Genomic DNA, 27,583 nt, shown 5'->3' with positions numbered 1-27,583 from the left:
TCTATAAATACATCTGATCATACATACTATGTTACGCTGTAAACACTTTGCAATAACCTCTTAAATACAGGCACAACTCTCAGTACAACATGCTCTGACACAATGCAGTTACCAAGAAAACTTACATTACCATAGGTAACAATAAAATACTTCACAGATAGCCAAGCGTACCTACAGCGGAGACCGGGGCTCTATGAAATGGTGCAGAGAACAGCGCTGATAGGAATAGCTGGAATGCAATGGATACTTATACATTTCATATACAAATACACCAGCAAGTAGCTTACATAGAACAAGGGTACGGCAAGGTCAGTGAATGTCTTAGGTGCGATCAAACTAGTGCAGAACAAGGAGAAAAATAAATAAAGCACAACAAGCACAGCAATAAAGAGCAGCCGGGCTGCAGGAAATGGCAATTGTACAAGTGCAAGATTTGGAATTTTAACAATCAAGAGCAATTTTTTATTTTATTTTATCCCTTTACAAGTTCAGTGCAATTTATGAAGGGAGTGGAAAAGCCATCAAGTCGTTTTTTTAATATATTTTTTTTTGCATGCAATAAAAAAAAAAAAAAACTCAAAGTGAATTGGGTAATAAAGTGCAAAAGAAAACAATTTAGGTGCAATAGTGCCAAATTCAATTCATTCCATTTAATAAGTGCTCTATGTAGCGCAGCATTAAAGGGGAAGTGACACGCTTTGTGGGAGGGAATTTCATCAAACCCTGCAGTCCAGAACTTTGGCTACAAAAAAAAAAAAAAAAAAAAAAATTGACTTTTTTATGCCAATTTGTACAAAAATTTGCTACATTTTTTATACCACTCGCTCTACTTATAAAAAGGTTAGGCATGGCTCGCCCCCATTACCTGTCTGTACGGTCTTTAAAATGGCGCTAAATTTTTGCAATCTCACTCCAGTGAGTGGCTGGCGGAGAAAGCGTTAGATTTCCAGATATGTCAAATTTATCAAACCCGTGACATTTGACACATATTACGCCAACACCTACTCCAACCCACTGGCTGTAAAAATTCCCCTTATGATAAACCCCCTCCCTTAAGCGTATAATTTGGCAGTGCTACAAATTGGTGGCAAGACAGTGTTTAACCGTGTGTATTCTGGATAACCGGGTGCCTATGCTGCAGTAAGCTCAGGTCAGCAGAATCGGTGATCTATCCAGAATATGGACGGTTAAACATTGGCGCTATAGGTATAAGGCCATACAGTGTTCCCTCAATATTTTTGGAACCCCATCACTATATATTTGGCTTATTTAAGAAGGGTCTATTGGTTGTGAATACACCAAGCCATAGAGAGTACCTATCCAAAGCACTAAACATGAATACATTAGGAACAAAGTGGGTCCTTTATAGTAGATTAAAAACTGGGAGATCATACAGTTTCCCCTTTAAGCATGTAAGACAGGACCAAGTTCATTCAGTGGTCAGTAGGTCAAAAGTTCTAGAAAACCTCAGGGTCTAAATATAAGTATTGGTGGATGTTCTTCGAAGAGTATGTAAAGCCATCAAGCAACAACCCCGCATCATGGTACCAAAGTTATAGGCAGGGTCAGGATTCCCTCTTTGGGTAGTAAATGCCCACAAGACGGAAGGAATAACAGGCACAGCCACAGCCAGGAGGTCGGTCAAAAAACGGTCACTCCAGTGGTTTTTGGCTACCCAAGTGTGTGTCATGTCTGTACTTGGCAGCTGAACAGAAGGTCCGTCAAAGTCAAGTTCTTTCATGGCACGGTTGGACATGGAAACTGGGAGAGAATCATTCTGCTGAGAGTCAGGGGACAGGAGGATAGCTGAATTTGGATCATCGGGGGTAAGGTCTACCAAGTTAGTAGAACATTTAAATTGGAGACCTTGCAAAATGGAGGAAGCATGGCCCGTCAGATTGTCATTATGGGATTTGAAGATCTTCACGATGAGATTTTCGAGATCAAGGCTGTAAGGAACAACATCTGTCTGGATTGCCTGCTCCATCCAAAGTGAACCTTGAGCCCATTTCGAATTAAATTTCTCCCTCTCCTTTTCAAAGTTGACCATGCTTTGCAATGTCGTAGAATTCAAGTTGGCCAGACTTCCACCATCACTTATGGTGTCCAGGAGGACATCATCATACAGGGAGTCCCTGTTTGCCAGTTCATCGTTCAGGAGAAGATCACAATCTGCCATTTCCTCTGTTGCTTGGTCTTCCATCAGAAGTCCGTCAGACATTTTATCGTACATGGCACTTTCGGTAAGAGATGCTCCAGGTGAGCTGCACATGTAATCCAAACACAAGTCATCTCTAAATGCCCCATCTTGTGCCAGCTCCATGCTACGTAACAGGGTCTCCAACTTTCGGTTCTGGATATTAATGTCTATAAAATATTTCTGGATTCCTTTATCCTTCTCCGCCAAACTATTTTTCATGGTCTCAATGAACTGCTTTAACTGCTTGATTTCTTTCCGGGCTTCTTTTAAGGCAAGCTGGGCCTCCACACGGTTACATTCCTCTTCGATCCAGTCTTCTCTCATACGAGCAAGCTGAGACTTCAAGTCTTCGATTTCCGATTCCCTGCAATTGAAGAAAAACACAATACTTTGTCTCAAGACCTTCAGACTATTCCATAAGTATAAAAACATGACTTATGAATAGCTAGTATTGCAGCTCAACCCCACCCAAGTGAATGGAGAGGACCTGCAATACCACACACAGCCTTTGTGGTACTGGAAAAAAGCCGGCATATTCTTCTAGCCCATATCTCATTACAGTCTACAGAAGTTTTCTGCTGGAAGGAAGAGATTCTGGATTTTTGTGGGCAAACTAAAGAAGTTTCACGGTTGCAGAAATATTGTTGACCGTGGAAATTTGCCTTCAAGTCACAGGTTTGGGCTCGATTTTTTAACCTAGTTTGGAGTGGGCACTAGAATATTTCCGGATGGGTTTTCCGTACTGATAGAACGTCACCTGGTCCACAACACGGATGTTATGGCCACTTATGCCTACCGGAATGGAGAACATACAATGTATCCAAATGGCCTGATTCTATTGGTGTATACTGAGCCAAAGGAGTATCGTGTATCCTTTTGGCATTGACATGTCTAGTGTAGGTTGGCAAACATGTTCCCTTCTCAATGTATAGGAAAATAGAATGTACTGCACCATCTAGTTAGGAATGGGATACGTTTCTTCATGATGGGAGTCTATGGGCTACACATGCCTGTACAGTGTTATTCATCCAAGTCTCCCAATGTTCATGTGAACAGTTGAGCAACAATACAAAGACCACAAAAAAGTTAAATTTTACAATTCTGTTGGTGACCCCTGGAAACAGACAACCACTTATGTCTACTCTGCCGTCATACGCGTGGCTCTCACTACGTAACAGTCATCGGAGCTCTCGTACTTGGCTCACAAAAATGTAATTTAGACGAGAATGGAGAAGATTAAAGACATGAAACATCAATATAGTTATTGTACAAGAATAGATAAGATATACATAAATGTAGAATACCTCTCCTCCAGTGTACTCTGCGACTCCTTCAACTTTGCTTTCAGGTGTCGTATGGAGACTTCCTTCTGCTGAAGTGGGGTCAGATATTGTTCAGGAGAGGGCGGTTTGATGCCATGGTTGTCGCCACAAGAGTTATACCTCATGGTACGACTATGAACAGAGACAACAGTTTAAGGGTATGCTCACAGTTATTTGCAAGTGGATTTTGAAGCAAAACACAGAAAACGCCTCCCAACTTTCCCATTCACTTCAATGATTTAGATCAATTATTTTTCTGCCTCCCATTCATTTCATGGGGATTTGCAAGGCACAATTCACCTGAGCAGTTGCAGAACTACCTGCATAGCAGACGTATCGAATGCTATGGTGCCGGGACCTTTATTATGCAGTTAACGGCAGCCATGTACTTACCGATTCCCACTGCTGCCCATGGCTGCCTCCTCTTCCCTTCAGCCATCCAGGGGGCCCTGTGCGTCTCACATCAAGTCACTGATTCTATTCAGTGTGGCACACAGGACCACCTGGTGGCTGAAGTGGAAGCGCAAGTGAAGGCAACCGCGAGTGGCACGTTACAACACAATAAAAAAAAACTAATTCTATTATATGTACAAGAAATACATGGAACATCTTATCTAGTGTCCTTGGCCTGTAGGCTTCATATCTGACCTGATCAGACACATGGGAGAGTCTTGTGCACAAGGTCCCCTCTACTTCACACAAATCTAGAAAAATAGTCAAAGCATTACAGTAAGACAGAAATTTACCGTAGAGTAGGGCTGGTGTCGCTACCCTTGTAGGATCCAGAGTTACTGCTGCTCGGAGAGGAGACTCCATAGGCATCATGAACGTTTATGGGGCTGGTCTGATTCCTGCAAAGTACAGAAAAGAGATCCTTCTCGCGCGAGGCCGGAGGACTATGCACAGGCTTTGTCGTGGAACACGCATGACTTCTCCCATGGGACACACGACTACAAGAAAGAAAAGAGAATTGGATCAAAGAGCTGCGTCACTTTAACAGAACCAAACTCCAGAACTGCACACAACCCAGAGAGAGGGTCAGTGCGGTTTATCGTCATGAAGGATGGAATTTATTTATTTATTTTTTAATCAACATGCCATTTTATAGAGCGTTGGATAATGTCAATATGATCCATGAATATGACCAATTTTTTGTGAATTTTTGGGTTGGGTGGAGTAAACGTGACCATGTGATAAGTCATGAAAAAGTTTCAATTTTTTTTTTCTATTTTTAAAATTGAGAATAAAAAAAAAAAAAAAAAAAAAAAAAAGTAGTAAGGAATGAAGAAAAAAAAATAAATGAAATGAAAGTTCATCTGTAGACGAGACAGCAACAAAATGTTCTTTGGCAAAGCTACAAGACGATTTGTGCAACAGATGTGTGAGCAGTCACGGACTGAAGTGTTACGGGGTTTATCAGAAGGCTTATGCGCCTCTGAAATTTATATGAGCTTCGGTTTAATATAAGAGTAGGGACATGCAAGACGATCAGGCCCAATGGGCGTCATTAGGTTTCGCCACGCAGAATGCTTACCTATTAGTGTTGGGGAAGAATGGGATGTGACACGGATCCCGAATACGGCCGTGCGATTGGGGCCTTAGAGAGCTGTAGTAGAAACCCAAGGGAAAAAAAAAAAAATAAAATAAAAACTAAAATTTGGATCAGTGAATTTTTATTGTATAATAAATTGACATGATCCAAAAACATTCCAATCCTATATGATCTGGTACATCATGGTTGTAGATAGAGCTCTGTTCACACCAGGTTTGGCAAAGCCTGGTTTAGTGCAGAATTAAGGTTGAGTGATCGGGATCGGAAAAGATCAGATCCCGATCGAGCAAATTTCACGATTGGAAATCGGATTTTGAAATCTCAAGATCGGCTCAACCCTGAAAGTGACTTTTCCCATAGAGAAGCATTGACTAGTGGTCAGAGATTGGGAAAGATCGGATTCAGATTGGCGATCGAGCAAATTTCACGATCGTGATCGGCTGGAAAATTATCGGAACTCTGATTTTAAAAATCGATCCTGAAATCTCAAGATCGGCCTAACCCTATACAGAATATGTGCATTTAAGGATTCTCTATTTTAGGGTTTCAAGACATTTTTTTCCTTCAAAAAGTGCATGCCTTATTTTTCTGGTGGACGTGGCACAAAAGCTGCAAGTTTTGGGGGTTACCGCAAAATTTTTCCTTGACACTTTCCTGGATGGGGATGTGGTATTGGGAAGGGTCATCAACAATTCCCATTATTCTCACGTTGGAATTTTGGTATACAAAGTTATAGAAGTAGATTGAAAGTGATTTGTGAACAGAGCTTTATACCCAAGTCAATATTCAGGATTTCTTGAAGTACAAACAATGTACGTATGTAGGCGCCAAAATGAAGCCTTTCCGGAAATATTTGAAGGTAACAGCACTCTGTGGTTCTATATGGGACTCCGGTTTTTGCACAAATTACCATGATGTCACCACGAATTGCAACACGCCACGGCCATCTCTGTACCAAACAACTTACCATTCTGGATAGTGTAATTTTTTGACCTGGCGGTTTTATTTTTCGGTTTAGAATATGCAATTACAACAATGTATGAGCACAATGAGGACGGCACCGATGGATACACTGAATTAGTACAATTGATTCACATCTACGGGGGAAGGGGGTCACCAAAACAGGGTTTACATAAAGTGATGTACACTTAGAGGTCCACATGCAGTCACCTCTCATTGGTAATCCTGGAGGTGCGTTTCTGAGGTTCGGTACGGTAAGGCAGTCTTCCACGGCAGGAAAGAGGAGAAATGTACGCCATCAAGAATTCAGACAGTATAGCAAAAAATATAACCATTTATTTGAAATATTCATTTCTGTGAGTCTACAGTGCCTATGCAGAGCCATGTGTCTTCATGGTAACAGACTACAAATAAGTTGTGTAGTCTGATCCTTTAGTCACACTTCATTGGGGTTGGTCAGACTACAGAGTGTTTGATAGACTCACAATTGCTTTATTTTTGGTTATTAAGTAACTTTGCATAAGGTGGCCATGGCTCAGATATATGACTTGCACCTTAGATAACCAATTATCCACTAATTTTACGTGTCGCTTCCTTATAAAGGTTCTCTGACTATACAGAACGAACTATAAACCCGTTAGAGTCCACGCCACCTTACAATAGTCAATAGACCTATTCACGACAGCGAACAAATATGGAAGTTTAATCTATCATGAACCTGGAAATAAAACCGCAGACCTATCAAAAAGATAAGAGGAAATCTATTACACACAACCACTGCTCTGTACAGCTTATCCCCAGAGGTGTGGCGACTGATAAAACCGGGTGCGGTCTATATAGGCTTATAAAATCAGATATAAAAGGGGCCATTATATACGGTGACCACCCCACAGGTAGAATAACAGATGTACCCAATGGACAAAACTTGGACCCAGTTTTGTAATCACAGACAATCCCTTTAATAAGTTGAGGAACGCCTTATGTCCATTTAGTTGCTACATATACAAGTAACATGTTAAGGAATTATTTGCTTCTATATCATAAAGTTAGGGTAAGGGGGGGGGGGGGGGCGCTACAACAGACCGTAAACATTTTTTGGAAAACAACGAGGTCTTTAAAATTGGATGGCATTTCTACACTTTCTTCAAGAACATATCCGCACAACAAGGTGGGTGGATAATACAAAGTGGATGAGAATGTCTAGTTATTGGAATCCCACATAAGACCCTCAAAGATTTTATCTTCCCATTTTGCATGCAAAAATATGACCTGGATGTTAGCAATCTTAAGATTCTCCATAAAAGAATACGGTCAGGTGTGTTTAGGGACCTAAACCACCTGCATGTCTTTAAGGGCCAAGGATTCAGGGTCCTAAAAAGACCTATAGCAAGTCTGGCTCCACTGGAGTTTGTCGATAGGATAACAGGGTCAGTGTGTGCCACAAGACATCAAGTAAGACTGTTCACGCTACAGAATATTCTTACTTTCGTGAAAATGAAGTCTTCTTGCCTCCTGACACAGCATTTATATGGACCTCTGGTGCAGAGATGCTGCCGGTACTGCTGGAAGAACTGAAGTCCGCTTCACTACCTACAACCATACAAAAGTAGAACAAAACCTGAATATTCTGCCAAATACCTGCAGGAACAGCATCAACATTTCACAATCTGCCATAGGAGAAGAAGGATTTTGGATTACAGAACAACATTGTCTGGGAGATGTGAAGTGGAATTCTGTGCGTTCTCTCCTATCCTGTCCAAGTGGTCACCTGTCAGTCCTGGTCCAGTGGGATCATTGCTTAAGAGATTACACATGTCTTAAAGGGGTTGTGCAGGACTTTAAAAACGGCTTCTACAAAAAGGTTCACATCTCCAACCCATTAAAATGAATGGGACTGAGCTGTAGCATGTGACCAACGGACATATGATATTTTTCCCATACAGCTCTAGCTCTCCTCAATAAGAACCAGTATCCCCCATAGCTAAAGCCTGGGATCAAGGCCTTGGGTGCCATTACCTTTGTAGCCACCACAAAGTGAGTCAGCAAGCAGTTGTATGAAGACCAAACTGAGGCTTCACAAACCAAAAATACTAAAAAATTTAAACCTTGATCCATTTGATTCTGGTTTCCTTGAAAGTTGGAAGCAAATCCCACACAGACGTTGGCTTTTAGATGGTAGTTCTCGTCTGGAATCTCCCAACTACATAATGTCCATGGCCCATTTAGCAATTTATTTTATTACGTAAATGACAAAGCAGTTGAGCGGTTTTATTACGGTAGACGAACGAGAAGTCCAAGAGAATAATGTGCCAGAGATGGCCGAGAATTACAGCTGGAAAGAGGGTCATTAATAAAAGATGGATGGTTGGTGGCGGTCAAGAAAGAGGAGGGTGAACAACAAGAGCCTGTTTTATTACTAGATAATGGGCCACGTTTTGGTATTTCGGCTTTGGATCCGACCCCCCCCTCCTGTCCCCATCTACTAAATAATGCATTATGGTTCCATTACAGTCAAAATGAGTCATATCCTAGGCAAGTAATGACGATGGAAGATGACGCTCATGAATGATCCCATGAGATGAGGGCCGCTGGTTCATCAGTCTTCAGATCACACAGATATTGCTGATAGTGGCGACCATGACATAACATCCTGGTCATCAACGCTTAGTCTTGGTCTTGTAGAATTGGTTTGCTCTGGGATTAGTGAGCTTTAGCTTTGGCTGTGATCTCCATTGAAGTTCATTTACCATCTTTTTGATCTAAAAAGGGTTTAAAGCTAAGGCCCCACAGTTAAAAACGCTTCGGGAAAAACTGCGGTGGCAACGCTTCACGGTTCTTCCTGCAGCGCTTTAAACAAAGTTCAGGGAGTTTTTCCTCCACGAACGTTGTTACAGTTATACCTATGGGGAAATCGCTAGCGTTTCCGTAGGTATAACTGACCTACTATGATTTGCAAAACTGCGCCGGATTTGGAAATTGTAGCGCGTCCGCATGGCAGTTTTTACTGCAAGGTGTGCACAGGATTTGCTAGAATCCCATCCACTTTGCCTGTACTATAGAACACCGCGATTTTTTCCTGCGGCCTTTCCATCCCATGGGGCCCCGGCCTAAAGTGGTTTTCTGAGACTATGATTGAGTTCCACATCTTCTCAGGTACCTATAAAGAAGTCACAGCAATTAATATAGCCCTGGTCAACCCCTTTAAAGGAAGTACCAGAGAGGGAGCCCTACATTGGACCCCAATGGTTCCTCGTAACTGGTTACAAGCAAGTTCTTTTGATGCATAATGTAGCGTCCCTGCTATGGCTTTATGCAGCCCTCCTTCTGGTAAAGTTTGGCCATATAAACATGGTTCAAATAAGATCATGGACATGCAAAACAAAAAAAAAAAAAAAAAAACAACCCCACCCATCCCCGGATGTAATGCACATGATGGATTTGCAACGTATTCTCCATTACTTTAATATTCCCATAGATTTGTTTGCATTCTTTATGGGGCAAATTTCTTAAAAGCCTGGAAACAAAAGGGCGCCTTGGGCGACGTGTACTGGATACCAGATGTACCGTATCTCTATCCTCCTCCTGGAGGAGCACGCGTTCTGCGCGAGGGTTGTCATAGAGACAGACTTTAATGCATCCTTGTGCTCGCAGGTCAAGTAAGCAAATTGAGCGGGCTCCATGACAACAGAAAGGAAAAAGCCAAACCCGAACCGATCAGCTGAGGGGCCGAAGAACAGCTGCTGCGCCGAACGGTAACAATTTATATTACCGCCAGCCGTCTGAAGAGAGGGGAAGAGATAATGGAGACGATAATGAAAAGGAACGTTCCCAAGACACACGGCGTGGTGAAGAAATCTGCAATGACAGAGCCAAAAAATTGTGGGGGGGGGGGGGGTCTACCCATTAGGAAAAGTTAGGTATAGAATTTAAGGGGACCCAAATATTGCTGACCCATGGGTCACAGGCCAGTGAACACGTTACGCTTATTTGTCTCATGGTCCCATTTGCTCAGGGCGATTCAAGTAAATGGGTATGAGCTGCAATACCAAACAAAGCCACTACACGATGGGTGGCGCTGTGCTTTGTATTCAGCCGGGGTCCAGGGTATGGAACTTCCCTCAATATTACAGTGTCAGGGTTCTGTATCTGTTGCAATGGATATTAACCCCTTTTATGAAAGGAGAAAAAAAAAAAAAAATTCCAAAAAAGTATCTGTTCTATAGAATTTTGGTTTATTACTTGGAGGACTTCAGTTCATTCACTTATTTTTAGTTCTATTTATCGTCCTGTAGAAAAGTTCTCCTTCCTGATACAGGGACATCTATTTCTGTAGATATAACACGCCCTTCCTTTACTTTTGTTCCTTTCTTGCATGTGTGTGCCAGCTAGGTGTACGACGGACCTCGCCCTTCCCCTTAGGGAATATGGAGAAAAAAAAAAATTATACAATCAGATCTATTCGTTATAGCCCAGACCAGTTTTCTGGCACACATTATACTGGAAATCCAGTTCCTAACTGGTGCAGATCTCTGTTCTGGTGCAGGGACAGGCGGCTGATTTATAAGCAGATCTGAGTCCCGATATAAATCACTCAGAGCCTTCACTAAAGCTGGAGTACGATACCCCACTAAATCTGACCCATTGTATCCACTGGAAGCAAACATGGGATCCCATAAAGTGACAGCTAGCAGAGGTCTTGATGGGGTTCTCCTAGAATTAACCATCACCTGTCCACAGGATAGGGGGTGGTGGACAAATCACTGGAGCCAACACACTAATAAGGGAGCCTTCACACAGAGTAAACGCGTGTGTATTCTTTGCAAAATACGAGTAAAAACATGCCTGTAAAATGTCATTGAAGTCAATGGGAGTCTTATTTTTTACACGTGAATTTTGCAAAAATACACGCGCATTTACTCCGTGTGAAGGCTCCCTAAGGTTCCATTCTGCTAGCAGAAAAAGGAACTCATTGAAGGCAATAGGAGGCTTTTTTTCCTCAGCACTGAAATTCCACACTAAGTTCCTCACCATTTTCCTCCGTGTGAATGGACCCATAGAAGATCCATTGTCCACCTGATTAAATAAGAGTAGTTGCAAAGCACGCTCACTCCTGCACATTTGAAGTCTATGGGACTGCTAGAGATACTGTAGAGACACTTGAGGGTCAGTGCGCACGGAGTTTTTTGGCGCTAATTTTGAAGCTGAATCCGCCTGAAAATCCACCTCCATAAAAAGCCTCCCAATATGGTTCTATAGGCAGGCTGGTTTTATGGGGGAATACAGCATCAAAATCAGTGCCAAAGAACTCTCTGTGCACTGACCCTTAGGGTTCATTCACACAGAGTTTTTGGCACTGATTTTGATGTTGAATCTGCATCAGAATCCACATGGGAAAAAAAAAAAAAAAAAAAAAAAAAAAAAAAAAAAAAAAAAAACAACTCCCCATAGAGTTCTATAGGTTTCAATCACTTTATTTTTCCTTCAGGCAGATTCTGCCTGCAAAAACCAATGGTCAATGGGAGGCGGACAATCCATGTCGCGCAGGGGCGGATCCAGGGCCGGGCGAGCCGAGCAACCGCCCGGGGCCCCGCGCTTAGCGGGGCCGGGACCTAACAAAATGGTCCCGTCGGCATGTCCCGACTCCAACTGAGCTCAGCGTTAAAGCAGGAGCTGACAGCTCCTGCTTTAAATGCCTATGTATTTCAGCTCATCGGCGGTAGGACGCCGATGAGCCGAATGCATAGGCGTTTAAAGCAGGAGCTGTCACAGCTCAGCTCCTGCTTTAACGCGCGGCTACAATATGTGTATGAGGGAAAGAGCTGCGAGGGAACGAGGAATGGTGAGTGTGTGTGTGTGTGTGTGTGTGTGTGTGTGTGTGTGTGTGTGTGTGTGTGTGTGTGTGTGTGTGTGTGTGTGTGAGAGAGAGAGAGAGAGAGAGAACGGCATGGCACTGGGGCAGATGGAGGGGGGGGGGAACTGCATGGCACTGGGGCAGATGGAGGGGGGGGGGGAACTGCATGGCACTGGGGCAGATGGAGGGGGGGAGAACAGCATGACACTGGGGCAGATGGGGGGGGGGGAGAACAGCATGACACTGGGGCAGATGGGGGGGGGGGAGAACAGCATGACACTGGGGCAGATGGAGGGGGGGGAGAACAGCATGACACTGGGGCAGAACTGCATGAAACTGTAGGCAGATAAAGGGGGAGAATGGCATGAAACTGGGGACAGAGATAGAGGGGGGGGGGACATGAAACTAGGGGTAGATGAAGGGCGTATATGAAAATGGGGGGGGGGGGGAGATATAATTTACGGGTGACTGTAGGAGGATTATACTGTGGAATCACATGAAAATTGAATGAGAATGGGTGGAGTCAACATAAAAGCGGGCGGGGCCTAATTTGCTGCAGCGCGCGCCGCACGTTTTGTTCCCTCTTTCTAGTCTTCAACAGTTGGGAAGTACAGGTTAGAAGTGCGAGACCCCCAGTAAGTAGGGCCCCGCCAAAGTCAATTGCCCAGGGCCCCGCAAACCCTGGATCCGCCACTGATGTCGCGGAATTGGCAAAAACCACCCATTTCCTAAAGCAAATTTTTTCCCTCGCCAGAACATTCCGTGTGAATGGACCCTTACTTTGGCATACCCCACAGTCCAATGGCTTTTGAGCTGTTTCATTTTTCATGATCAGCGGTGGCCCCAGCGATTAGCCACTTATCACCCATCTACAAAACAGATTCGAACACCAGTAATTTGAGGCCACCTTACCCAAACTATGTTTTACCTTGCAAGTCGGTGCCTCCGTTCCTGAGATATTGCAGTTTTTGTCACTAAGTATGTGAACTCTTCGGAGCAATGGGAACGGCTTCATTGCTCCGAAGAGGTAAGCAGCAACGTCCTGTATTTGCATACTGGCAAAAGCAACATCAACTCACAAGGAAAATAGGTGACCCTACCCTATTGGCGGGGCTCTGTTGTCTCCCTTTAATAGTCATTTGCTAAAATCTGAAGAATTCAGTAAATTTTTTTGTATGTGGCAAACACTGGCACCCTCTGACTAGTCACACGTGCCACTCGTGCGCCGGTGACCATTAACCATCACTAATCCGGTCTCATCCATAGGAGAAGCGAAAGAGCTGACGCGGAAAACAGCAGGAATTTGCAGACAGGAGGGAATGACAGTGGACATGTGCGGAGGGAGAATGGAGAACATTGTCGGAGCGTTGTACCATCCATCTCCCCGTGACTTGTTTAAACAAGAGACTGTTTCTAAAACAAAATGTTTCCACAGCCGAGACAAACTAAACCAAGTCCTCGGTTACAGCGAGCGATTCTACACACAAGCCAGCATCTTCATTAGAGCCCTGACAAAACAAAGATGATCCTTCTAGAATCTGGAGGATCCTTATAAGTATATAATGCCTGGCATTTATTTTATTTTATTTTTTTGGGAAACAGCACCCCTCTTCTAAACAGGTTGTACATGGAACTGCAGCTGAGCGGTTTGAGCCAAACTGCAATACCAGAAACAGCCTATGGACAAAAGTGGTGCTTTTTTTTTTTTGCAAAAATAATCTAGAGCTGCGGTCTATACCTGTTGCAAAACTACAACTCCCAGCGTGGCCCACAGGTTACCCATGCTGTAAATTAAGGAAACTAGGAGAACGCCAAAGATCGTATCTGAACTTGAAAAAGCTTGACTCTGGGGAACTTACATCTGACCCTGTACTGGTCAGACTGACCCACCGGAGGACTCTCTAACCTCCAGTCTGGTGCACCAAAAGAGACCCAAATATGAAGGTTACTATGGTTGGAAAGTGGCCCCCACAATGATTTTATCTGGTGTCCCCAAGGTCCAACCCGGTGGCCTTTACTATGCTAAATCGCTCATCAGTAATGGTGCAGGTGCAAGAGACGGCTCCATATGCAAATCCTATTCCCATAATGATATCAGTTCTGCAGTTACCATGGCGACGCCGAATTCTAACGGCGCAGCGTGCTCACATTAATTAGGATTCACAGATACATTGTCAGGTCTGGAGGTGCGTTAGTTTTAGGCTACAGCTCGACAGTCTAAAGGAGATGGTGTAAAGTGTGTTATATATATGAACATGATTGTGGGGTCCAGGGGCCGGGCAGGGACAGGACCAGCTGCTGGTTGTAACCTCTAAGATGTGATACCCGATGCACAAGTGCTGTCTGCTACATGAGGCGTCATTGCATCAGGCACAGACACCTGCAGCCACCACCTGGGAGACTTTACTGTGAACCTGATCTGACTACTGGGAAAGACAGGAGGAGGCCGCACTTGTGACTACCAAGGGGAACGATGCTGACAGCAGGGAATGTGGGTGCATGAAAAACTTGGTGTTGGTAAAAGCGAAGCTTGCAAATCTTTAGTTTCTGGAATTTTTTTTGCAAATAAGTCATCTCAGGCTAGTAAATTCTTCTTAAAGAATATACAATACCATCTTCTTTGGTTGATTCTAAAGTGTGCTTGGCAGGTTTAGTGGTGGTAGTGACCCTAAGGCACCGTGACAAGAGGACCCGTTACCAGGCCTGAAAGCCCAAAGACATGCATGATCTGATCGGCGCGGTCACACTGAACATTTTTTAGCATTTTGTTTATCCAAATCTGTTCAGCCATTCCAAAGATATAAGCCCTTTTAGTGTTGATGCAGAGAAGTGGGTGGTAACACTGTTTCTCTGGGGCAGGGTCTCCACACGCTGTATGTCATGTAGTGTTACCACCCACTTCGCTAGTACACGTCAACCTACATCATAACTAACAGGGCCTATATCTTTGGAATGGCTGAAAGGATTTGGATAAACAAAATACTAAAGTGCTCACAATGAGATTACCAGACTTGGAGACAGGTCCTCTTTAAGAACTATGTGCCCTTTTAAGACATGAGCGATTACCTTAGACCTCTGACAGTATAGGGTGAAGTGACATAGATGTCCCATCTACACCATTGGATCATGGCATAACAGAGCCAGGTATTGGTCTTGCATGGGTTAATCATATTTTGGTTTTGAGCAATACAGTCCAGGCCACACTTTATAGACCTAAGAGTTTACCTGTCTTTAGCAGACCACTCTTCAGCTCCTTTTTATATCGGCCCGACTGAACGTTACTATCTGCAAAAGTGCCGACATTGACTCTCTTGTGGCTGTAGTCATCCTCACTTCCTGTGCAGAATCCCATGGGGCTCATACCAGCATCAGAGGGAGTCTTGACTGGGGACACGGACTGACTACTGGGGCAGCCAGTGTCATCTAGACAGAGAAAGATGGAAGAACACTTCATAAGAGTCACACAATCCTTGTTGGATATGCATACTGTACCAATCCCATCTACAGGTTCAACCTCATGAGGGTGGTGGTATAGGACAGGGTTGCTCAAACTCTTAAGACCATACCTCTCATACCACCTGAAACCTCCACTGGACACTCTGGTGTCTATCACACGACAGATCCTTCTCTCAATCTTAAGTCGGGAAGGGTGCCAAGCAAATCCTTTTGTCTTTGAAGAGCATCTGTGGTAGACACTCACACAAGAGGCACTGCGCCTCAATATTTGAAGATGGTGAGAGATTTGGTTGGCACTAGCCCCCCAGGATTTGGGCACTCACTAAATCTGTCATTTCCGGAGCAATGGATCTCAACCATGACCGGTACCCTCTGGGGTAAACGTACCACAGGAGGAGAACCACTGGTCAAGGAGACTAAAGTACCCTGGTCATCTATTACATTACACTAGAAAAGACAAAGGATAATGGACAACAAGGCCCCATATTCTCCGACGTATCCTTTAAGTAGCACAAGATCCCATTTTTTGGATCCATCATGTAGCAAATGTTCTAGATCTTTTGAAATCTATGACCTGGTGGTAACAAGAGAACTTTTGATACAATCTAGAATTATTCTTTCACAAATGTGAAACTATTTTGCCATTATATTTTTTTGGTTGAGAATATTGGTGATGGTATCAAATATAATGTGAGACGTCTCAGATTCTACTAACATCTTCATACCCTACACAAACAAGGGGACCTATAGACATTAGAGTCATCCTTGACCAAAAACCTTTCCTACTGGCTCTCCAATTGAACAGACAACCCAGACGTTACATTTGCACATTCATTTGGATGGGTCACACTGGTTATAGTTGTATGTAAGATGAGACAGAGGAGATCCAGATCCATGTGATCAGCTGATCCCTACTGCTCTTCAAGAGACCCTAGGCCAATGGTTACTAAATCCAGAGGGACAATATTCTGGTTTCAGAAGATAAAAGATTATTCTTTGTATAGAACAGTTATAAGTAGGGTTGAACGATCGTGTTCGGAAAAGATCGGATTCCGATTGGCGATCGAGAAAATTTCATGATCGCGATCGGAATTCCGAACATGATCTTTTTAGGTGGGATCAAGATCGGTACCATTTCCCACAATGCTTTGCTTAGCCTTCATACTGAGTAGTGTATACTCAGTGTGAAGGCTCCGCTGCGGTTCCATAGGAATGAATGGAAGCAGCCGGCACACAGCCTTAACCCCCTGTGTGCCGGCTGCCTCCATTCATTCTAATGGGAGACTAAACTAACATCTCTAGCAGCTACTTAACTCCAGAGATGGCTGCTCCGGTGTTCTTCTTCGCTTCGCTGCCGCTCCACGCTGCAGTCTTCTCGCCTCGCTGCCGCCTCCCAGGTTAGTGTTTAAAGAGCTAGGAAGGTGGGGCTTGTGGCTTAGGAGAGTGGGCGGGTAGACGTGACGTCTCCCCTCCCAGTACCCACCCACACTCTCCTAACCTGGGAGGCAGGGGGCAGCGAGGCGAGAAGAGCAGCGTGGAGCGGCAGCGAGGCGAAGAACAACACCGGAGCAGCCATCTCTGTAGGCAAGTGGACACCAGGGGGGACTAAGTAGCCAGAGGATTAAAAAAAAAAAAAAAAAAAAAAAAAAAAAAAAATCCTCTGGCTACTTAGTGATTCACTACACAGTGTGGATTCTAACAATTAAAGCGTTCAATTGTTAGATTCCATGCTGTATAGTGAATAGGATTGCTTTTAAAATCCGATCTCCGATTAATAAAAAAAAATCCCATTGACTTGCATTGGGATCGAGATCGGGTTTGAATGAAAAAAATGATCGGAAATCGGATTTTAAAATCGATTCTGAAAAGTCAAGATCAACCCTAGTTATAAGATATTCCTATATACTTCCTGTATCCATTCCATAGGCACCTTCATTGCTTACATCTAGTATAGAATAATCTTTCCTGGTCATGTGATAGACACAGGTGCAGAGTGGATTTGGCTGGAGTTACTTATTTTAGAGGTTTTGCAGTCCGGGGATCACACAGATGTGGATGAAAACCGCGCCAACATGGTAAGCACTTTTATTTGGAACGTGTATAGTTACATAGCAGATACATCATGTGAAAGCAGTATCAGAAGGGAGAACTCTGGTGCACACAATGTAACAGGCTGTGCGCCTTGGTGTCCAAGATAGATTAATTAGATTTTTATTTATTAATTATGATTCAGATGATTATAAACCAGGACAGGCGCGTACCCAGGGGGAAGGGATGTACATGAAGAGGAGGCGACGGCCCAGGGAGCGAGTATCGAGTACAGGTCTCAACACACACAACGTGTAATATTCCAATCCATGACCCACGCTAACATCTGTAGTGCTATTATAATACCACTAGTGAAAAATAAATAGATACCGCCAACCCTGTAACTGTCTATATAAATCCATACCTATAGTGACAGCACAACTCTATGCATTTCCTTCCTCGCTATAGGAGTCTGTTTAATGTAATCTCTGGACTAGTCCTATGCGGCTCTTACACGCATTTCTGTCTATGGAAACCCTCCATAACATTCTGCACTAAGTGTCCAACAAACAAAAAATTTCTTCAAAATATTCTATATTTTTTGCTAGCAATTCAGAAGCTGCAGCCAGTTTTTTCTCTTTCCACAGCCCTATGGATGAAGGGCGTCCTGGGAGTTCCTTGTATTTCGCTGCTGACTGTACGGCCAGATGCGCCTGGCAGAATGTTTTCCACAGCCTGACATCTGAGCCCGGTGGCCTCTATCCAAACACATCGATGAAGAGGAAGGAGGTGGTTGCGGTGTCATGTGGTAAACACGGCCCATGTCATAGCTGGAGTATACACGCTGGCAGAGCGTACGACGAGGGGCGCGCTGATACAAAGTACAACTGTTCACATCCAGCCGGGAGTTCACTCCTAATATTTGCCTTACTCAGAGAACGTAGCAGATGGGTCGGCTCACACAGATCTTGTGTAAAGTTTCTCTGGTGGAACATTTGTTATCCAAAGTTGTCCTCTCTACTTCAGATATAAATGAAACACCTATAGGTCCTTTTTTTTTGCAAGTAAATGGCAGTATTAGCTTACAAGCCAATATGGGGTCCTCCCAAATACACATGCACTTGGGACACCAATTTTTAGACTCAAAACGGCTGCACATTACTAAAGACTTCATATTATGAGTCTAATAATACGGCCATTCATTCGCCAAATATCGCACTATAGTGCACAGTGTTCACCGCCCAAGGAAGGTCAACTTACTAATATTGAAGTGCTGTGCTGGTGTCCTGGGTTTATGTGTATTTCTGGTTACCCCCAAACGCCAAAGACACCCCAATAGGTTAATTTGGAATTAGACTGAGGTTTCGTGGGGACAAGGACCAATGACTGTCTATATGACGCTGCCAAAGATGGCGCCATACAAACAGAAGACAAGATTGCTTTTGATTTGACTCCTTTTATGTAGATAAAGGAGTCAAATAAAAGCGATCTCTGGGGGTCCCATAATCAGGACATCACTGACCGAAAGGACGAGGATACCCTTGTCTTCAGTTTGTATGGAGCCATTTTTGGAAAGGAGTGGACTCCTACGACTAGAAAAACCCCAAGTGATCAGCCATCCTTTGGATGAGGGTCAATCTTGGACAACCTTCTTGATGGAGATTCCAGGTAGAAAAGAGTTACAAGCTCTGCGCCAAGGTTTCTGTTGGACAAGCCTTTGGCGCCCCAAATGGCCACATTTAAGAACCCATAAAACCTCTCTTGGCCATGGGCCACCAAAATCTCCATCAATAATTCTGTGTTCTCTCATTTGTCAGACAAATCTACATCCATAATAAAAGAATCACGTAATAGGGAGATGGTCATTTACCTGAGCAGAAGCTGTTGCTACTTATGGTCCTCGCCGATCGACTTGAGGTCAGGTTGAAGTCTTTGCTCTCCTCCTCCGAGAAAGGCGATTCGGAAGATGGCGAAACTTTCTGCTTTGGCAAGTAAGGCCGCAGGACCAGGCGGGGAATCCGGCTACGGGCGATCTCTTTGTCTTGCATTTTCTGCTAACAAAGGCCAAAATTAATTTTTCCTGTGGTGTTTGCACCGCACATGAAGGAATACTGGATCTTAAAGGGAATATAATGGAGGCATTTTTCCATGTAGTCTTGGTGTTCCCATGACAACAAGTTGAGAAGCTGAAGGAACGTCTGGCAAGGCGTTTACGACAAATACTACAGATTGTAATAGAAACCGTCACTGCCATAAATAAACAGGATAAAGAGAACTAAGGGACTGACGTCTGCATGGATTGACACACATTTTGCTGGAAAACACCATAGGAGGAGATGGTGCCCACCAAGGATGCAACTGCGGTCTCACCGGGGCCCGGGAGCCTTAGGGGGCCCATAAGCACTGGCCTCAGTATTGAGATTGCAGCTGCCATCTAACCCATAAGCCAAGGATTCCCCTAACCACAATAAGGTGGATTAAACTTCTTAGCACCTGTAACCATCAACATTAAGAATTCGCTGTAAGGATGAGGTAGGGGGCCCCGGACAAAAGATAGCACTGAGACCCACAAGACTTTAGTTACGCCACCAGTGCCCACAAAAAAAAAAAAAAAAACTGACGCCATGTATCTGATGAGAAAATGCTCATCAACCACAAGTGGGCCTTTACTTATACATGTCAGCTCTCCCGAAACGTCAAGGAGACTCCTACACAAAGAGGATACCTCCTTGCATCCCAGAAGAGGGAGAAGTCTACAGGGCCTGCAACCACTTCTTCCAGGTCTTTTGATCATAATGTAAGTGACATGGTACATAAATGGAAGTGCCTGGTACATTTCATATCATGTCCTAAAGGGGGGGGGGGGGGGTCTTTTGGAAAAGGAGTCATGACTATGAAAATTTTCACAAATTACTTTGTGTGCCGAGGCTTCTTGATGGTCACTTCTAAGAGTTTGGAAGAATGAGCTACACACACAGAAATGGGTTGAGGTTGGATGATGTGTAGAACAGTCAACCATTGCAAACACCTTCTCTTCTGGGATGGAGAGCGGTTATAGGGTACAGTGTCCTAATTCACACCACAACAAAAGTCAAAGTGGGACCCGTCTAAAAGACTAGCCCTCACTGGTAAAACCTGGCTCCACCTAGGCCTTGGAGGTCCAGGTTTGTAGGAATCCCTCACCAGTGACTACATCATAAACCACCACTTATTCCAGCCACGTGAGTCTTGCTGGTGGTATTTTCTGGGACGTTCTGATAGAAATGTTCACACTACTATCATTGAAGGCCATTGCATTGATCGGTCCATTGATTTGATCCTGTGACTTAAAAGGGAACCAGTCAGTTCATGTCAAGCAGAGCGCACATCACTGGAAACATGCCATAGAGCTATGGAAAACTCAATAAGCTTCGTCTACACATCCCCATAATTAGTGTCTATGTAAAGAGGAAACAATCTCCGATCGGCCTCAGGCCTTTACAGGGCACTCCGACTATACAGTCCATGAAAGGGAAATCTAGGACTCCATCAATAAGTGGTGACAATATATTCACCTAGAACAATCCAGTGCAATGTAGATTTATTGCACATAAATTCAGCAGCTTTGCACATACAATCCATTACTTTGTCTTGCAGTGATCCAGACATAGACCAAGGTGCTCCAGAGCTGAATTCACAATTTTTTTTTTTTTAATGGAAATAGCCAAAATTGTTGGCAGACACATCCTTATACCCTGAGAGTAAGATTCTTGGAGCCATAAGAAATATTGAGCTCCCCCTCCCATCTAAATACACTTGTCCCTGTATGACGCATCGATGGGCCTATTACTTCACCTTAGTGACCAGGGCTAAAGTAAAATACAAAGCTAGCCCTCTGCTGGATCTATGAACCCCATTAGGATACAGTCACACTACTGTCATTGAAGGCCATTGTATTGATCAGTCCATTGATCTGACCCTGTGACTTAAAGGGAAGCTGTCAGATTGATTTGGGACACTAACACTACCCACAGGCCCTTATAGATTGGGGATTCAGGGATTTAGTGTTGCAAATTGTCCAGTTTAATTCCACCCACGCCTGCTTAAAATAATATAAACCTTAAGGCTAAGGCCTCACGTTTCGGTGAAACAGCTTTTTTTGTTGCATTTTTTTTGAAGCAGAGCCTGGAGTGGATTGAGCAGAAGGTAGAAGTACAAGTACTTTATATGTCTCCCATTCCTCTTGTAGCCATTCTTGGCTTTGGTTGTAAAAAACCACTACAAAATCTGCAACATAAAAAGCTGCTTTTCCGGAACGTGGGGCCTCTGCCTTATAAGTCTCGTCGGACTCGTCTCTGGTGCGTCCAGCGCCTGCGCGGTTTGTCAGTGAAGCGGAGGATGTACACCCCATCTTCACTGTGCAAGTACTGGAGGTAAGGGGCATGCGCACTGATGCGGAAATGAGGAGTACAGTGGGAGGAGGAGTATAAAGCTTCCCCATCAACATTCATCCCCAAGATGGACAGGACAAAGTATCAGTCTAGTGTTTCACCTTACAGTGAATGGACACCGATTCATAGAGGATTCTCCAACATCTTTTATGTCTGTTGCTCTGATTTTATGACAGATCAGAGCAACAGACTTCAATGATGGCAGTGTGAGCCTAGCCTTCCCGCATCAGAGCCTGGGCTAACCAGAAGATCTGCTAAAGAACGCTGGGAGATTATCAAGTCTGCACCCTGAAGGACTAGGAACGCAATAGATATAGATATAGATAGGGCTGCTAGGAATATGTAACGTGACAGCACCTCTTTATGATCAATGGAGGGATCAGACCTCAGGGCTCCTACAGATCAAAGAGTGATGGCATACCCACACAGCGTAATAGGAATAACCCTCTAAGTCATACAAGGCCGTATATGGAATGTAGAAAATAGCATTCGCAGATATAGACCGTTATAACTATATAATTAGTTACACGTGCAATTTAGAATATTGGTGTCTTATGTGACCGAGGAGAATTTGGGCCTTGTCAGACCCCGCCATAAGCATACAGTAGGATCTGCCAATGCCAAGTAGGTTTTAGCAACACCAAGCACATTTTTCCAGGCCTCTATACAGATTATGAAGATTTCACACGTCACCGTCTTCTCCGCTTCGAGGACAATTCTTATGCAGTGAGGGGACAACTCTTTTGGCACCAACCAAAAGGAAAAAGCAGATTTCTTGCCCAATCTTCATTACTTGGACTGCAAACAGGAAAAGATCTCAGCCGTCGGCCAAATGGCTCCGATATAATTCCATGCCTATAATTACTGCCCGGAATCTGGATGTGGAATTATTTTATGGGAATACCTTTGGCTTTGGTTGTGAAGGACAATAACAAAATATTATCCTCCTGGAATTTTTTTTTTTTCTTTATGTAGATTGTGAGCCCCACATAGTATTTCTTTTTGGAACATGGGATGGAAATCCATGCAAACATGGGGAGAACATACAAACTCCTTGCAGATGGTTTTTTTGCCCTTGGCGGAGATTTGAACACCAGGACTCCAGTGCTGCAAGGCTACAGTGCTAACCACTGAGCCAGCGTGTGGCCCCTTATCCTCCTGGCATTCTGTGTACAAGATAGATAGCGGCACCGTATACAGGATGAGCAGGGGGGAGGGGCAGTTTAGGGTCACACTATTGTATTATATATACACTAAGGGCGCCATTTATTCTATTGTATTTCCTTTTAATAGCTACCGGGGCCGAAAAGCCTTTATTAGGGCACCGAGTTAATAAAAGGGGCAACCATTTGCACCCAAGATTGCAGTATTGCCCAACATCGCCATCACCGATGTAAGTGAATGGAGTCCCATTGCAACCCGAGGGCGCTGTGACTGCAACTTTTAATTGCAAAAAGTTTGGGCACCGATTAGCAACTAGACGCTGCAGTTGTAGCACCCTTGGGATCCCAAGGCAGCTCCATTTACTTACATTGGTGACGGACGACATGGTGATCTTTGGTCATGTGAGGGGGCTGCGGCGAAAGTCGCCACATAACCCTAGACTTATAGCGGGTTGTGGAAGATCCTAGCGGGTGGCAGCCTTCTAATAAAAGGGGTTCGTCCTTTTAAAGGATCCCTGCAGGCAGATTTTATCCATGCCAAGGCAACCGTACGGTGCCCTTTCAATATTAGGCATGGATCCTAAGCACCAGAAAAGGTGTTGGGTTTCGGGTACTTGGCATGCAATTCCATCTTTCCACCCTTGACATCAGATCCTGCACGCGATTACACATCAATGGAGGCGGATTTCGAAAAAAAAACAAGAACATTTCTCTACTAGATCTTTAAATAGTGGTTTTTGTTGTACTCCATGTGTGATCGCACGTCTGATATTTCTCAGGCTCCCTGCGTTGGGGACCGATTTACCGTAACTTGTTGCAATGGGCAACAAAGACCATTTTTCTTTTAGACAGATTTCACAGATCTGCCCAAATGTTACTCCGAATACAACAAACGTCCAGGAAACAGAAGCCATGACAAGTAATACGTTCCAAGGAAACATGACACAGTCATCAATGCAAAACAGCAGCCATGTGAGAATTATTACACCCGGCTGCTAGGAAACTGTAGTAAAAATAACCACATACAAATACCGAGCCATCCTCACAATCCATCCATGCAAAGCCCGGGTGACATATCGTCCGCCATGTGTTTTGCTTCAGGCTCACGGGAGATACTTCTGTAAACTTACATGTGATAAATATGCCAGCAGGGATGGATTTCTTGCAGACACATGACACGGCGTGCAGGTGATCCTATTGTCATATAACGCTACCCTATAAGCACAGATATTAGGACAGTTGCACAGGAGTGTATTATATTTCTGCAACTTTAATGCAGCGTGTCCTGGGCTGACCACAGGTATACGGACCCGAAAAGACTGAATCCTGGGAATCTACAGCGCTGCCAGTTCAGGTCAGTAGATTTGCAGCCAGACTGGGACACCTGACAAAATGCAGCCACAATATATTGGTATGAAATTGGCCCTAGGATAGGTTGTTCCTGAATAGTACCCAGTTCTATTGAACCAACTTCTGGCTTTGTAACAGAAATAAATATTATAGAATTATAATGTAATTCTCATCTGTTCCCGAAGCTCAGGTGTCACATGTGGTGCAGGCCTCCGCCGGCAGAGGCGCACGCAAGCAGCACACACAGAGGACAGGTAAGTATCGTAGGTTGCACGTATCCCAGCAGCCTCCTCCCTGACTCCTGAAATTACTGTACAACCCCTTTAAGGTTGAGGTCACACTGCAGAAAAGATGCACAGTATGTAAGAAAAAAAATAAAAAAATAAAAAAATGAATATATATATATATATATATATATATATATATATATACACACACACACACACACACACACACACACACACACACACTCACCGGCCACTTTATTAGGTACACCTGTCCAGCTGCTCGTTAACACTTAATTTCTAATCAGCCAATCACATGGCGGCAACTCAGTGCATTTAGGCATGTAGACATGGTCAAGACAATCTCCTGCAGTTCAAACCGAGCATCAGTATGGGGAAGAAAGGGGATTTGAGTGCCTTTGAACGTGGCATGGTTGTTGGTGCCAGAAGGGCTGGTCTGAGTATTTCAGAAACTGCTGATCTACTGGGATTTTCACGCACAACCATCTCTAGGGTTTACAGAGAATGGTCCGAAAAAGAAAAAACATCCAGTGAGCGGCAGTTCTGTGGGCGGAAATGCGTTGTTGATGCCAGAGGTCAGAGGAGAATGGCCAGACTGGTTCGAGCTGATAGAAAGGCAACAGTGACTCAAATAGCCACCCGTTACAACCAAGGTAGCCAGAAGAGCATCTCTGAACGCCGCACAGTACGTCAGAGGCAGATGGGCTACAGCAGCAGAAGACCACATCGGGTGCCACTCCTTTCAGCTAAGAACAGGAAACTGAGGCTACAATTTGCACAAGCTCATCGAAATTGGACAATTGAAGATTGGAAAAACGTTGCCTGGTCTGATGAGTCTCGATTTCTGCTGCGACATTCGGATGGTAGGGTCAGAATTTGGCATCAACAACATGAAAGCATGGATCCATCCTGCCTTGTATCGGTAACGGTTCAGGCTGGTGGTGGTGGTGTCATGGTGTGGGGAATATTTTCTTGGCACTCTTTGGGCCCCTTGGTACCAATTGAGCATCGTTGCAACGCCAAAGCCTACCTGAGTATTGTTGCTGACCATGTCCATCCCTTTATGACCACAATGTACCCAACATCTGATGGCTACTTTCAGCAGGATAATGCAATGCCATGTCATAAAGCTGGAATCATCTCAGACTGGTTTCTTGAACATGACAATGAGTTCACTGTACTCCAATGGCCTCCACAGTCACCAGATCTCAATCCAATAGAGGAGCATCTTTGGGATGTGGTGGAACGGGAGATTCGCATCATGGATGTGCAGCCGACAAATCTGCGGCAACTGTGTGATGCCATCATGTCAATATGGACCAAAATCTCTGAGGAATGCTTCCAGCACCTTGTTGAATCTATGCCACGAAGAATTGAGGCAGTTCTGAAGGCAAAAGGGGGTCCAACCCGTTACTAGCATGGTGTACCTAATAAAGTGGCCGCTGAGTGTATATAATTATATATATATATATATATATACACTCATATATATATATATATATATATATATATATATATTTTTTTTTTTACGTAACGTGCAGCTTTTCTGCAGTGTGTGACCTCAACCTTTAAAGGGGTGGTACAGTAAATTATATATATATATATATATATATATATATATATATATATATATATATATATATGAAAAACGTGCAAGAGCCAGAGCCAAAAGTGTCTTCAACAGGAATGGGAAATATAAAGGGAAACTCTTCTACTTCTGCCTTTATTACATTATAATTCAGATCATACAATATAGAACACACAATATATGTAATAAACCACAAGAAACACAAAAATACCTTGAATACTCAACGTAGTCTATATCTGATGCATTAAAGCCTCACCCTAGAGCACGTCATCCACTACAGAACACAAAGCCAGACTGATATATACACTGAGTATAGGATATAACACTAGGATACATTATATTATATATAGACACAGATATCAGCACTACAATAAGGTGAATAATAACAGATTGCTACATTGTCAGCTCTCTCATGTGATGAATATTATGCAATCCTCTGCACAGAATATGACATTCATCCCCTTACCTTGCTGTCCTGTAGAGGTCCCATGGTCCACACCACTCCTGATCTGCGGAGCTTGCACTCACCCCCTGTGGATCTAGAACAAGCAGAAGATACAATGTATCACTGATCACATTCTCTCCCAAATCCTCCCAATACCCCTCATTGACACTTGTTGACTACAACCATACTGGTTTGGGGTGTTTACCTCCCACCAAAAAATGTCCTCTTTACCAGCAGAAACACCAAACCACTCCACTGAGCACCCGGACCCTTCCCCTAAATAATTGCATCAATTGATCCCTGCCCTAATTAATTATGCCAATTAGCCATAGCAGGGTGTATACATTGCATCAGCCCCTATAGTGCACAGGGTGTCCCCCTAGTATCAGTCACCTGATGTGGCCCCTGCCTCTTACCTGGGCTGCTGGCTAGTCTCCAGACAGTGGTGCACTGCAGCTGACACAATGCTGTCTGTAGCCTTCCTCCTCCTCCTCCTCCTCCTCCAGCACACACCTCACTGTCTCACTGGCTGCAGATCTGCTGTCTTCCCAGAGACAGGGCTGAGCTGTCAGGGCTGAGCCTGCTGCAGTGCTGCCCCCCTCTGGCTGTAGACCAGGTCAGCACACTGCTGTGGTGCACATGATGCTGGGTGTCACTGGGGATGACATAGCAGAGCTGAATGTGTTAATCAGCGCAGCGTATCATATACGTCACATAACATAATAACATTACACATCCTATATATATCTGGGTCAGCTCTGACTCACTCCGTATACGTAAAGGTCCTGAAAAATCACATGTTTATGTTTATTTCTATAAGTCATGTCCATAAAGGACTCCAATGTGATATGTTTGAGTCACAGATGTTTAGAACCCTTTCATCACCCCCCAAAATCCAGACCAGACCCCTAAATAAATATCGAATTAACACGCCTAAATAAGTCCAGACATAAGACCAGACCCCTATAACCCCTTCATTGCTCACAAAATGAA

The 27,583-nt window shown here is 43.9% G+C and overlaps 1 protein-coding gene across 8 annotated transcripts; it reads right to left on the bottom strand.

Annotated features, from left to right (window-relative positions):
* Positions 1-813: 813 nt before the first annotated feature.
* SYBU (syntabulin) lies at positions 814-27,160 on the bottom strand. Of its 8 annotated transcripts, none has more exons than XM_075270259.1 (10): positions 27,007-27,076; positions 26,612-26,684; positions 19,240-19,423; positions 15,111-15,308; positions 7,519-7,624; positions 6,245-6,298; positions 5,057-5,128; positions 4,269-4,472; positions 3,505-3,654; positions 814-2,564 (listed from the first exon to the last, which is right to left on the bottom strand). In XM_075270259.1, the coding sequence occupies exons 2-10, from the start codon at positions 26,633-26,635 to the stop codon at positions 1,475-1,477; spliced, it is 2,082 nt and encodes a 693-aa protein (XP_075126360.1). In that variant the 5' UTR covers positions 26,636-26,684; positions 27,007-27,076; the 3' UTR covers positions 814-1,474. The 8 variants fall into 8 exon arrangements, with proteins under 8 accessions (XP_075126360.1, XP_075126361.1, XP_075126357.1 ...); XM_075270260.1 differs by having other exon boundaries at positions 26,612-26,676; XM_075270253.1 differs by having other exon boundaries at positions 815-2,564; positions 19,240-19,420; positions 27,007-27,160.
* Positions 27,161-27,583: the final 423 nt, after the last annotated feature.

This window comes from Leptodactylus fuscus, chromosome 4, assembly GCF_031893055.1.
Source record: "Leptodactylus fuscus isolate aLepFus1 chromosome 4, aLepFus1.hap2, whole genome shotgun sequence".
Classification (NCBI taxonomy): domain Eukaryota; kingdom Metazoa; phylum Chordata; class Amphibia; order Anura; family Leptodactylidae; genus Leptodactylus; species Leptodactylus fuscus.
This window is presented reverse-complemented; position numbering and strand designations above follow the sequence as displayed.

Bases quoted from the DNA above. Each gene is read 5' to 3' on its own strand.
- SYBU (XM_075270259.1), bottom strand. From the start codon at position 26,635: ATGGGACCTCTACAGGACAGCAAG. The intron at 7,625-15,110 runs GTAAACTCTTAG...GTATGGTTGTAG, and splicing joins GAGTGGTCTGCTAAAGACAG to GTAGTGAAGCGGACTTCAGT. The intron at 3,655-4,268 runs GTAAATTTCTGT...CTCTGTTCATAG, and splicing joins GACACCAGCCCTACTCTACG to TCGTACCATGAGGTATAACT.